Below are 12237 nucleotides of genomic sequence, written 5' to 3'. Positions count from 1 at the left end.
GCACGCCTGTAGTTCCGGCTAATGGAAGGCTGAGGCGGAAGGATCGCCGAAGCCCAGCGGGTTGAGGCTGCGGTGGCCGGGAGCGGCCACTGCACTCCAGTCTGGGCGACAGAGTCCAACTCAAAAAAAAACAAAAACAAAAAAAAACTTATCCTTATGACATAATGCAATACACTTCTACTTACTAGATTTCATGATCCTATGGTTGGTCTCAGGTCAAAGTTTGAAAAACAAAAACCAAACATGTGGCCCTTGTCTGGGCTAGTTTGGGGTTGATCATCTGTTCTGACACAATTCTCTAGTTGTTTCATTTGAGTTAACATTACCCCCCTTCCCTCCTGATCAGGTTATAAACGCAATAGCATGTCTGACATCAGATCGCTCCCTAAAGACTTGTGAAAGCACACTTACACATTCCTGTATCATGCTGTTAGATGTCATCGTCTACGTTCTATTCAAGTATTGCAGTGGCAGAAAAAGGAAATAAATCTTTTTCTTTTTTTAAGTTAAGTCTCACTCTGTTGCCTAGGCTGGAGTGCAGTGGCACCTCACAGCCACGGCAGCCTCGACCTGCTGGACTCAGGCGATCCTTCTGCCTTAGCCTTCCAAGTAGCTGGAACCACAGGCATGCCACCATGCCCAGCTGATGTTTTTATTTGCTGTCAAGACGAGGTCTCGCCATGTTGCTCAGGCTGATCTCGAACATCTGAGCTCAGGTAATCTTCTTGCCTCTGCTTCCCAAAGTGCTGGGTTTACAGGCATGAGTCACCGTGCCTGGTCAAAAATCATAACCAAACTCTTGGTCTCCCTCTAACTCTCACCACTGAGCCCTCTCTGCATGACACGGAGAAGGTGTATACTTGGGGTGGGGGATGCAAAGGGTAGAACACTGACTACAATTGAGCAAAGCACTGTTTCTTTTTTTCTTACATTTGGGGGTTTAATATCTAAGAGAGAAAACATCACACTCCTAGATGCTACTAGAAAGGGTTTTTGAGAAGCAATTTATGATGAACATTATCCAGGAGTTTCTGAGGACTCCTCAAAAGCGCAAGTATATGGGAATCATCTTGACCATTAGAGGCAATTAATATTCTCCGCCTGTCAATTTCTTTCTAAATCTGTACATGTGCTTTTTCCTGTTGTCATGTGCCCTAGTGACATCACCAGGACAGTGGAAAGGAAAATAATGTAAAACTTACTCCTATGAATCCACCGCTTGCTAACAATTATTCTATTCCTTCTTTTTTTTCCATTCCAAAAACACTTGTGGAGTGTCAACTATGTACCAAGCGAGATAGTTTAGGCCTTGAGTGATACTGTGATGGCAAGCCAGATCTGGTATGCCTTTATGGAAGGACACAGTCTAGAGCAGAACGTGTGAAAGACGTATTTGTACTTATTTCCCCACATCAATTCATTCTTTCCTTGCCATTTCTTATACTGAAAAATAACAGACTTGTAAAAATTCTGGCTTGTTCTTACCAAAAAGAGTGCTGACACAATTCAGAGTAGGGAATATCAGCAAAACTCACTGACACTTGAGTAATTCTTTGAGATGTTAAGGATTGTACAGGGACTCACACACCTTGAAGTATAAGGTTCCCTTCTCTTTGACAAGGGCAGCCTGCTCCAATTTTTCCTTGGTATCCATCTCCCAGGATTCTTTGGCCTGTGGGCAAATTTGTGACAATAGTTAGATGAACAAAGAAGGAAAAGTATCAGTTGATGCCCATTAGACAAACCGCAGCTACTCTGGAGGATACCCAGACTCAAAACACTCTGCTGCTGGTATTGTGTTCAGTACCGTTCACTGCTAGGCTAGTGTTCTTTTTGTGTACTGTTGGAGGAAGTCACTTTCCAGGATGACCAAGTGACAGCTTGAGCCATGTTGCTCAAGAGGGAGGAACTAGCAAAAACACAGTAAGGAACATAAACGGTTGAGCACTGTTAAAAAGTGTATCTTTAGAATTATAATGTGAAGACACACAAAGCTAGGGCGCCTCATCTCTCTCTTGCAAACCTCTCCACTAAGATGCTTCTCTCAAGCTTCAGTTTTTCAGCTTTATACTGGGAACACTGTTGTAATTAAGTCACAGCCGTGACCTGAAATTTATAAAGCATTTTTAAATTTCAGGTCAGATTAGACTTGTCACTCTAAAATCACCAGATATTCTTATAATACTGATAAACTGTAGTTTGACTTCCAGACACATACTTGGGGAATTTCAAGTAAAACATAATTGAGAAGGTAAGGCCCATGCACAAGTATTATTTCAGAGCCATAAATAAATGACTTCATTATCATCTGCTAGTTTGTATTATGTGTATTGTTACTCCCCACCATTATACATACAAATACAAAAATAACTACACGCATATGAACAGCCGGATTTAGATGGATCAAAGAACCAAGAGAATAATCTGGGGTTCTTTAGGGAAAGTGAAAATGGGTGTGGTCAGTGCTACTGACTGCATATGAATTATGAAATTTAAGTGGATAACTGTAACATTCTCTCTATTCAAAAGACAGTAAGTGTGTGTTGCTGGTGTCACAGTCCTCACTATCTTCTGATTTTTTTTTTAAGTGAATAATGAAAGGGTCACTAGTCTTCTGGCAACTCACACTGCTTCCTATCAATGCAGCTCCATGACTAAAAATTCCAGATTTCAGCACGTGCGCGCACGTATATATATATATATATACACACACACACCTAGTTAACATGAGCCCTTTGTATTTTTTATATTGGCTCAGTCTTTTTTTTTTTTTGAGTTGAAGTTTCACTCTGTCGCCCAGACTAGAGTGCAGTGGCATGCTCCCGGCCATTGCAGCCTCGACCTGCTGGGCTCCAGCGATCCTTCCGCTCAGCCTTCCAAGTAGCTGGAATTACAGGCGTGCACTACCACGCCCAGCTAATTTTTTGATTTATTGTAAAGATGAGGTCTCGCCAAGTTGCCCAGCCAGGTCTTGAACCCACGGGCTCAGGCAATCCACTCACCTCAGCCTCCCAAAGCGTGGGATTACAGGCTGAGCCACCGAGCCCGGCCCCGGCTCAGTCTTTATGGAGTATAATTATATTCTTACTCTACAAGGCAGAGAGTTAAGTCACACTGCCCCCAACGACATCACACACCTTCTGTGGTTTCAGATATACCAAGCAACACTGCAAAAACACACTCTTGGAGTGATGGCAAGACACAGGCTTGTGTGGCTCACCACGGGGAGAAAGCTCCTGAATGAGCTGTGCCCAGTGGGCCATGGGTAGGGAAGGGCAAAGGGCTACTTTATAAAAATGGAAACAGGAAAGCCAAAGGTCTGAATAACCATATGATAAAGATTATTTCCTCTCTGTTCAACAATAAAAAACACAATATGCTATAAAGCCAGCACTGGAACATCAGTGCTAAACTAGCAGGACTTCAGAAGCAATGCTTGTGACAAGGGCATATGTTTGTTTAGGGGAACATGAACTGGGAGGGGTGTGATAAGGAACACCACTGCTGGAGCAGAATCCCAAAGCAGTCCTTCCCCCACTTTCTTCACCCAAATGTACAAATCCACAGGAAAATGACTTTCTTTGTGAGTCTAACAAAATATAAATAGTCATCTTTGCAGTCAAAAGCTTGATGTACAGAACATGGAGGAAACACTGGGTGGGAACACCAGACATAGGCATTGAGGGGCCCCAGGAAGGGTGGGGCTTTGGAAATGCAAGACGACAGCACATCCCGCTCAGGCATATGCTGTGTGTGTCCAGGTCAGCCACTGCCAGGAGCCTCCAGAGGTGGGCCTGATATGGAGACATGTTCAAGGAGGCATACCATTTCTGGAACCAAGGGCAACTGGCAAATTCTCCTTTCTCTACTTGGATAGGTATGAAAAGAAAGGCCTCGGGCTAGCAGGGTTTCTTTCTTGTATCCCTGGTCACAGAGCCTGGTGGCCCCTGAGGTCTTGCAAATGGGGGTAATAATAACTTGGAGTCACAATGCAGGCCTTGTTGTGACTCCTGTGAAGGGTACAACTCATTCAGCACTGAAGAGCTGCGCTCCACTGCCCCAAGGAGTGGCTTGGCAGAACGTGGACCTTTCTGTCCTCAACTCAGGAAAAAAAAAGAACAAGTCTAGGAATAGATAAGGGAACAATTCTTGGATTCTACCCAAAAAAGTTGAAAAAAAAAAAAAGCCTGACACATAGGAACAAAATAAGAACATGGTGCTCCTGGGTTGTATATCAGCTGTGCTGTGTCAATTGTCCCATACTTTAGCAGCAGTGTTGGAGACAAGACACAAACCTGATAATGAAAAGCACAACATACAAGTAAACACCATCTATCGACATCACCTACTAAAGAAGAGACTGGTTTACAGGAAGTGGATGGAGAAGAGATTGATGGTGATGTTAGGAAAGTTGGTATCCTCTCACCTTTTCGAAGCTCTTAAGTGTAACTTCATATATAAGCTCAGCGTTAGGTTCAATGCCAAATTTAGGCTTCCCTGCCTCTCCAAAACCATATCTGAAATGGAGAGTAAGAAATAAAACTTTAAAAGAATTGGCATATTTCCAGGTACCTCCTTCAGTATTTTGAGGTATCATATTAGCATAGAGTTATCATTTGCAAACTATATACATCAGAGACTCTGAAGACAAACCAGATGTTGATCACAAGATACAGTGCCAAGTTTCACTGCTATGGTTTTCTTAGAAACCAGGCTAGATTTTGTTTTCTTTTTTCCTTCACATTCACATATAATGTAACACATGTACTCCTTGCGACAGCTTATTTAAAGTGATTTTAAATGTCACTGCCTTTTTCTCTGCCTGATTTTATATCTAGTCTTTTTATAAAGCAGCCATGATTTAGATATTAGGAATTTTCCCCTAAGTTTTATCAGCAGGAAGGACAGGGAAGACACAGTCACTGTAATTGTTATAGGAGTGTTTGTCAGAGGTATGGTTTAATAAGCTTTTAACTTTCAAGTGCTGTGACCTTTCAGCAGTACCATTTCCAGTCGGATAAATGGAGGGGAAAGGCTCACACGTCAGGAAATAAGTTTTCACAGTAGTTCTTGAAGAAGTAGTTTTTAAAAGCACACTAGGACACACAAATAACACATGTATAATCAACAATAGCAGCCCTAGCAAGTTCTGACTCATCCACCAAGTAAAACACTCTTATGTCTCTGGAGCTATCATGTTGTAAATGTCACAACACTGAATAAAATACCTGGGGATATATGTTTGTTTTTTGGAATCATTTACGAGCTGTAGCAAATCAAATGTATTCAACAATCACGGGCTAGGTGTGAGTCTGTAATCCTAGCACTTTGAGAGCCAAGGCAGGAGGATTTCTTGAGCCCGGAAGTTCAGGACTAGCCTGACCAACATAGTGAGACCTCGTCTCTACAAAAAAAATTAGCTGGGTGTGATGGCATTCATCTGTAGTCCCAGCTACTCAGGAGGCTGAAGAGGGAGGATCACTTGAGCCATGATTGTGCTACTGCACTACAGTCTGCATGACGGAGTGAGACCCCTCACTCCGACTCAAGGTAAAAAAAAATAAATAAATAAAGCAGCATGTGTTTACCAGAATGGAAGCTCTAGGGGAGCTCTGTCTGGCTCAACAACTTCCCAGCATTTAGAACAATGCCTAGTATATTAGTAAAGTGTCACTAGAACATATTCTGTGCCCATCTGTCGCAAGCTAAACTGTTCTTTAATATGAAGTGGACTTTCAAAAAACTTAGCAAACTCAAATTTTAAGGCTATGGCTTGAAAGATGTCAAATCTGGGTTGATGCTAATACCTCCAGGGTATTTCTCTGGGCAAAGACTAGAGTAGGAACACTCATGTCTTGTTGCTGGTACCACTTTCTTTACCCCTTGAGGGAATTTTCCAGGAAAAAAAAAATGCTTACTCACTCACCTCCAAAGTTACACAAGAAAATGGAAGCTGGAGCCAGAGACAGGCACAGAGATACAGTGAGAGCTAGTAGGAGTGAGGTGTGGTGGTTTTAATAGCAAGGCAAAGGGTATCTTCAGCAAATAAACAAAAAGCCCTAATTACCAGTGGCCAATTTTAGGAAGTGGTGCCTAGTTTTCTACTTTGAGCTCTTAGACCTGTATATCTCCTATTTTGTTTCTGCCATCTAGAAAACAAAGAACATTCGTTAACTGCTGGAAACTAGGGAGGTAGCACATGGCACACTTGGAGTCCTGTACTGAGCTGGTACAAATGCAACGGATGACCTGGCACCTGCTTTAGACCAGTGGCTCTCAACCAGGGTGATATGAACCCCTCCTCCCTCTGGGGACATCTGGCAATGTCTAGAGACATTGTGGGTTGTCACAAATGGGGGGTAACATGGAATCTAGTGAGCCGAGGCCAGGAATGCTGCTGACTATCCTACAATGCCCAGGACAGCTCCCCCACAACCAAGAATTATCCAGCCCCATTTCAATAGTGTTGATGATGAGGAAATCTGCCTTAAAAGAACTCACAAATAGGGGCCCTATGGCTGAGGGTGGGGAGTGTGGGGTTGGGCCAAGAAAGGCATCCAAGTGCCCTATTATCAATGGGATCAAAAAAGAGTAAAGAGAAATATATTTCTAAAATCTCTCTCTGGTCAAAATGAAGGGATCCTGTCAAGATGCAGGTGAAACACATCACCCTGGGGAGGTGTAAGCTCACACCAAACTGTTCTGCGTGCATCTAGTCTACTTCTGTGTTACACAGAAAGTTGCCAGACTTATGCTAGATCAGCCCTGCAAAGAAGGAACCAGGACATGCAATTCCCTGAAAAATAAAACACCACAAAAGGTATTCCAGGACTTAACCAAAAGATAAGCTGAGCTACACTAACAGAAGGGATTCAGTATTAATGTCCTTGAATGAACAGTTGTCTCCAGAGATGAGATACAAAATCATGACTATTTTTTGGGGGGTTGGAGTTTCACTCTGTCACTCAGGCTGGAGTGCAGTGGCATGCACACTCATGGCCACTCAAGCGTTGACTTGCTGGGTTCAGGCGATTCTTCCACCTCAGCCTTCCAAGTAGCTGGAACTACAGGCGTGTGCTACCACGCCCAGCTAATTTTTTATTTATTGTAGAGATGAGGTCTCACCAAATTGCCCAGGCTGGCCTCAAACCCACAGGCTCAGGCAATCTACTCGCCTTGGCCTCCCAAAGTGCTGGGATTACAGGCTGAGTCATTGAGCCCAATCAAATCATGACTATTAATGATCATTAAGCCTTTATATGCATATGGAAGTACTTGTACTACATATAAGCTCTTGCCAATCATTCCTTTTACAGATGAAGAAACTGAAGCTTGGAGAAGTACTTCCTGAGAATTATGCATAGAGGCAGTGACAGAGCCAGGATGTAAATTCAGACTGAATGTCCTCAGAAAATCATTTAGTTTTTTGACCCATACTGCCTCATCATTAGACACTACTGCTTTTGGTAGCCTGCGTTTTTGTTTTGGGTTGGTGTGGGACAGAAAGAAAAGGAAAGGAAGAAAAAGAAAAAAAAGTTAAAACTATACACATTTTACCTAAAACAGAAAAGATTAACCAGTCGTGGTATTTAAAACAACAATATAAAGGGAAGATATTGTCCCAGTGAGAAGAGAGAAAAATGGGTTCTCTGAAAATGTTTTATGAATTTCTTAATTGGAAAATATTCTTTTGAGGAGTCTACCAGAGTCTAAGAGGTGTGCCTTGGAAATTTTTTTGGAGAACGAAATACAGAGATGACACTAAGCATATGGGGGGGCCCAATAAACCCTGGAATTTATTTATAAAACATTGTATATTTATTCTTTTTTTTTTTTGAGTTGGAGTGTCACTCCGTCGCCCAGACTGGAGCGCAGTGGCCGCTTCCGGCCACCGCAGCCTCAACATGCTGGGCTCCAGCGATCCTTCCGCCTCAGCCTTCTGAGTAGCCGGAATTACAGGCATGCACTACCATGTCCGGCTGATTTTTTATTTTTTATTGTAGAGATGAGGTCTCGCTGCCCAGGCGGGTCTCAAACCCGCGGGATCAGGTAATCCACTCACCTCAGCCTCCCAGAGGCGCGGGATTACAGGCTGAGCCACCAAACCCGGCTACATGTATTTATTCTTATATGTTTAAACTTCAATCACCTTCAAAGTACTTTCTTTGATGCAGTACACCTATGGAGACACTTTTTTCACTGCTCAAAACAGTCTTTGAACTTGTCAATTTTGATTCCTTTTAGTGCTTCTGCTGTTTTTTGTTTCACTTCTTCCACATTGGTAAAACGTTTTCCTTGGAGGAAATTTTTCATCCGAGAAACAAAAGAAAGTTGCTCGGTGCGAGATCAGGTGAATAGGGAAGGTAGGGCATGGGGTCATGCTGTTTTTGGCCAAAAACTGTATAACACTCAGCATGGTGTGGGTAGGTATGCTTGCAAATCATCCATCATGAAATGGACAAACGCACTGAAAGAATCTCCAAAAAAATTCACTGAAGCCGAATGCAGCCACTCACAACAGTGCTAGCTGGTACACTGATGCCGATGGGTTCCTAGAACACTTACTTAGCGGGGGAAGCCTGTACCACAAGGGGCTTTCTCTCCAAAAATATTCCGGTTTTTTGGGTCCCCCCTTGTATATTTGCAACATCCACATTTACAGCAATACTCAGGGGTAATGTTTTATGGAAGTGGGAATCTGAATAAACAAATTCATTGCATGCACTCAAAACATGCTTAGTATGTAGGAATTTTCTACATACATGTATAGTACTGTGCTGTGCATATGCAGACAGTCTTGTATGGCAGAGAATGCACTCTACATAATTTCTCAACATACCAACCAACACCTTGAACACAAAAATAACATGTTCCTTTCTTACTATGCCAAATTATTTCTATAAAACATATGAAAAAACTTTTATACCTAGACATTTATGATAACTTGTTGACTACTTTTATGCTTGAAAGACCTGAAAAGTCTATCATGTGTTAAAACAGGATGTTCTTTTTTCCTGTGGTCTGAGGGCAAAATGGAAGAGAAAGATAGTCGTCACAACAGCAATAATAGCTAATATGCTGAGGGCTCCTATGTGTCAGGCACTTGGCTAAGTGCTCCACAACTTTATGAGGTAGAGACTGTGATCCCCACTTACAGGTGGGGAAACTATGGCTTAGGAGAGTGAACTGACTTGTCCAAGTGTACACAGCTGGGAAGCATGAAGCAGGGTATAATCTCTAATGATACAACAAATAGTTTAAACCTACAAGAACTATTTGCATAGAAAAAAATACAAAGACAATTTCTGTTTTTCTTTTTGCCATTAAACTTGAGACATCTGTCCCCACAATTGCCTTATTAGCTAGGTTAAAATGTAATAAATGATTCATGTAAAAGTATATGCTTATAATACAAACAGAACTTATTCTTAAGGAGCTTAAATTTTGAAAACACACATTAGACCTAAGTGCCCGTTATCCCCAAGTTAGAACTACTATAGCTTTGGAATGCTAATTAAAAATAGAGATTTTTTTTAGCCGGGCTCGGTGGCTCAGCCTGTAATCCTGCGCCTTTGGGAGGCTGAGGTGAGTGGATTGCCTGAGCCCACGGGTTCGAGACCTGCCTGGGCAGCGAGACCCCATTTCTACAATAAATCAAAAAATCGCACCGGGCATGGTAGCACATGCCTGTAATTCCAGCTACTTGGAAGGCTGAGGCGGAAGGATCGCCGGAGCCCAGCAGGTCGAGGCTGCGGTGGCCGGGAGCGGCCACTGCACTCCAGTCTGGGCGACAGAGTGAGACTCCAACTCAAAAAAAAAAAAAGAGAGATTTTTCGATATGGAGGAGATAGCCTTCTCTGTGCTCTACTTGATTTTAAAATACTTTCTAGAAACAGAACTAGCTTTGTCTGAAGTGAACTACAAATACAGAGTACATGTAATAAAACACATTGAAGTGGGACTGTAGTAGTGAAAAAAAGAAAAGAGTAGAGGGTAGAGAAAAAGAAGGCATTATATAAAAGGTACCTCAGCGAAGACTTTAAAGAGTTCAAGATAGAGCATTTTGGAGGAATTTTCAAGTGGTAGTAGCCTGGCTAAAACATCACCTCAAAAATATGATTACAGGCACGATGGCTCACACCTGCAATCCCAGCGCTTTGGGAGGGTGAAGCAGGAGGATTGCTTGAGCCCAGGAGCTCACGACATAGCAAGACCTTGTTTCTATAAAAAATAAAGACATTAGCTGAGTGGGGTGGCATGAGCTTGTAGTTCAAGCTACTTGGGAGGCTGAGGCAGAAGGACCACCCAAGCCCAGAAGGTCAAGGTTGCAGTGAGTTGTGATCTTGCCACTGCATTACAGCCTGGGTGACAGTGTGGGATCTCAACTAAAAAAAAAAAAAAGATTCTGTTTAGGGCAAAGGTAAATTTGCCACTGGATTACTACAGAGGCTATACGAAGACAAACAACTGTACCAAAAGACAATATTATCAGTTGGCAAGTGCAGGTCATCACAATTCTCAATAACTTGAAGACCTGCCATCTGAAATGCACGAAGCTAGAGGGAGAATATACTAAATAAGCAGATGCGCTTTCGTGCAAACAGAATCAAAACTCCCTGGTTTCTCTAAGGGGTCCACTTCTTAAGACAGAAGGTTTGGATTCATGGTATAATTTTAGATCTAAAAATAATACCAAACATGTTTTCACAAGAGAGACTGTCAGTGTCTGATAATTCTAAGCTTAAGTGCTAATGGATATCCTTATGATGAGAAAAATTTAGGCAAAAAATGAGTCATCTCCATTGCCTTGAGATCCAGGAAGAACATGCCTTTTTTCAGAGATTCTGTGTAAGAACAGGTGGCACCAACTCAAGTGGCAGTAATTCACCAAACGTGTCTTTGACTCTCAGCCCCCACAAGCTTTACTGCCTCCTGCCTATTAAAGAAAAGGGAAAGGGGGGCAAGAGAACACATGAGAAGGGGCAATAGCTGCCCGTCCTGGCAATACAGCAGGTAAAACAAACAATTACAAAGGCAAAACGTGCCTGTAAGACCTATTTTTAACACTTATCAGTCAAGTAAACACGCTCACAAACCTCTGTAATATTGTAAGAACCATTAATTTACTCAATGACTATCTGTAGCCTGATTTAATAAGCTATTTCCACTGTTGTACTGACTTCACTGAAAATGGCAAATGCCAAATGAAAAGGCGAGCATATCCCTGTTCTTTTGGTAACATTACTGGTGTTCTGAACTGACAGGCTGCTTACCGGGGTCCAAGATATAAAATACACTGTTCTTCCCGCTGCATTTTCTCCAGGGCTTTGTCAATTCCAATTGGAATGTCATGGTCTTCTCCTTCACCAACAGTGAATACCACATCTCTGCAGTCAAACATCCTTTCGCCACAGTGGCCTTCCAGGTAGACTAAGGGCGAGGAGACAGGACAGTCAACAAAGCTACTCCTCAGGACTGGCTAATTTAGTGAAGTGACAAATGAGTGGCCAAAAATGTAGCAAATACCATTTCTCCTTTCTCATTTCATCAAGAGACACACATGGTATGTTTGCTGAAGTTTAGTCCACCCAGTCTGAAAGTTTAAGAGCAACCATATTTCTTTGTTTTAAGTTATGTAATTACTGATAACTGTATCAATAAAGTGGCTTAGTTAGTACCAGAAACGGGACACACGGGTTTAATCTAAGTCTGCTTTATGACAGAAGTTTCCTTATCATACAAGATCAAGAAATACTAGATTATTTAATAGATGGGTTATCAAAATGCCACAAATTTAATATCAAATATGCAATGGCTTAAACATCTATACCTGCATCTTGGTGTAAGATGTTTGGGTCAGGAAAACAACAAAGTGGCTATTTCTTCAATGATATACAAAGGTTCACTGAATATAGAAGCTCTTTCTTCTTTAAGACTCCTAATCTCATTCACAAATATATTTGAATAAATATGGTAAATTCAATGGCAACAACATCAAAGAGTAACTTAGCTGTATCCCTTGGTGGAAATAATAAATATACAGTGTGAAAGAACCAATATCCCGTGCCTTTGGGAGGCTGAGGTGAGTGGACTGCCTGAGCCTGCGGGTTCGAGACCCGCCTGGGCGGCGAGACCTCATCTCTACAATAAATCAAAACATCAGCCAGGTGTGGTCGCGCATGCCTGTAATTCCGGCTACTTGGAAGGCTGAGGCGGAAGGATCGCCGGAGCCCAGCA

At 42.3% G+C, this 12237-nt stretch overlaps 1 protein-coding gene across 1 annotated transcript in view; it reads right to left on the bottom strand.

Moving 5' to 3' along the window:
- Window positions 1–1561: 1561 nt before the first annotated feature.
- The window catches only part of FKBP5 (FK506 binding protein 5), a 59298-nt gene continuing 48622 nt past the window's right edge, over window positions 1562–12237 (bottom strand). Inside the window, exons 6-8 of the mRNA XM_008073551.2 lie at window positions 11274–11430; window positions 4427–4517; window positions 1562–1672 (exon numbers count right to left, since the gene is read on the bottom strand). Coding sequence (XP_008071742.2) covers window positions 1562–1672; window positions 4427–4517; window positions 11274–11430 — 359 coding nt within the window. The remainder of the gene's footprint in view (window positions 1673–4426; window positions 4518–11273; window positions 11431–12237) is intronic.

Source organism: Carlito syrichta, unplaced genomic scaffold (genome assembly GCF_000164805.1).
Source record: "Carlito syrichta isolate Samal-C Ts95f unplaced genomic scaffold, Tarsius_syrichta-2.0.1 Scaffold315942, whole genome shotgun sequence".
Classification (NCBI taxonomy): Eukaryota; Metazoa; Chordata; class Mammalia; order Primates; family Tarsiidae; genus Carlito; species Carlito syrichta.
Note: the sequence above shows the minus strand (reverse complement) of the source record. Positions and strands in the feature narration are given on the sequence as shown.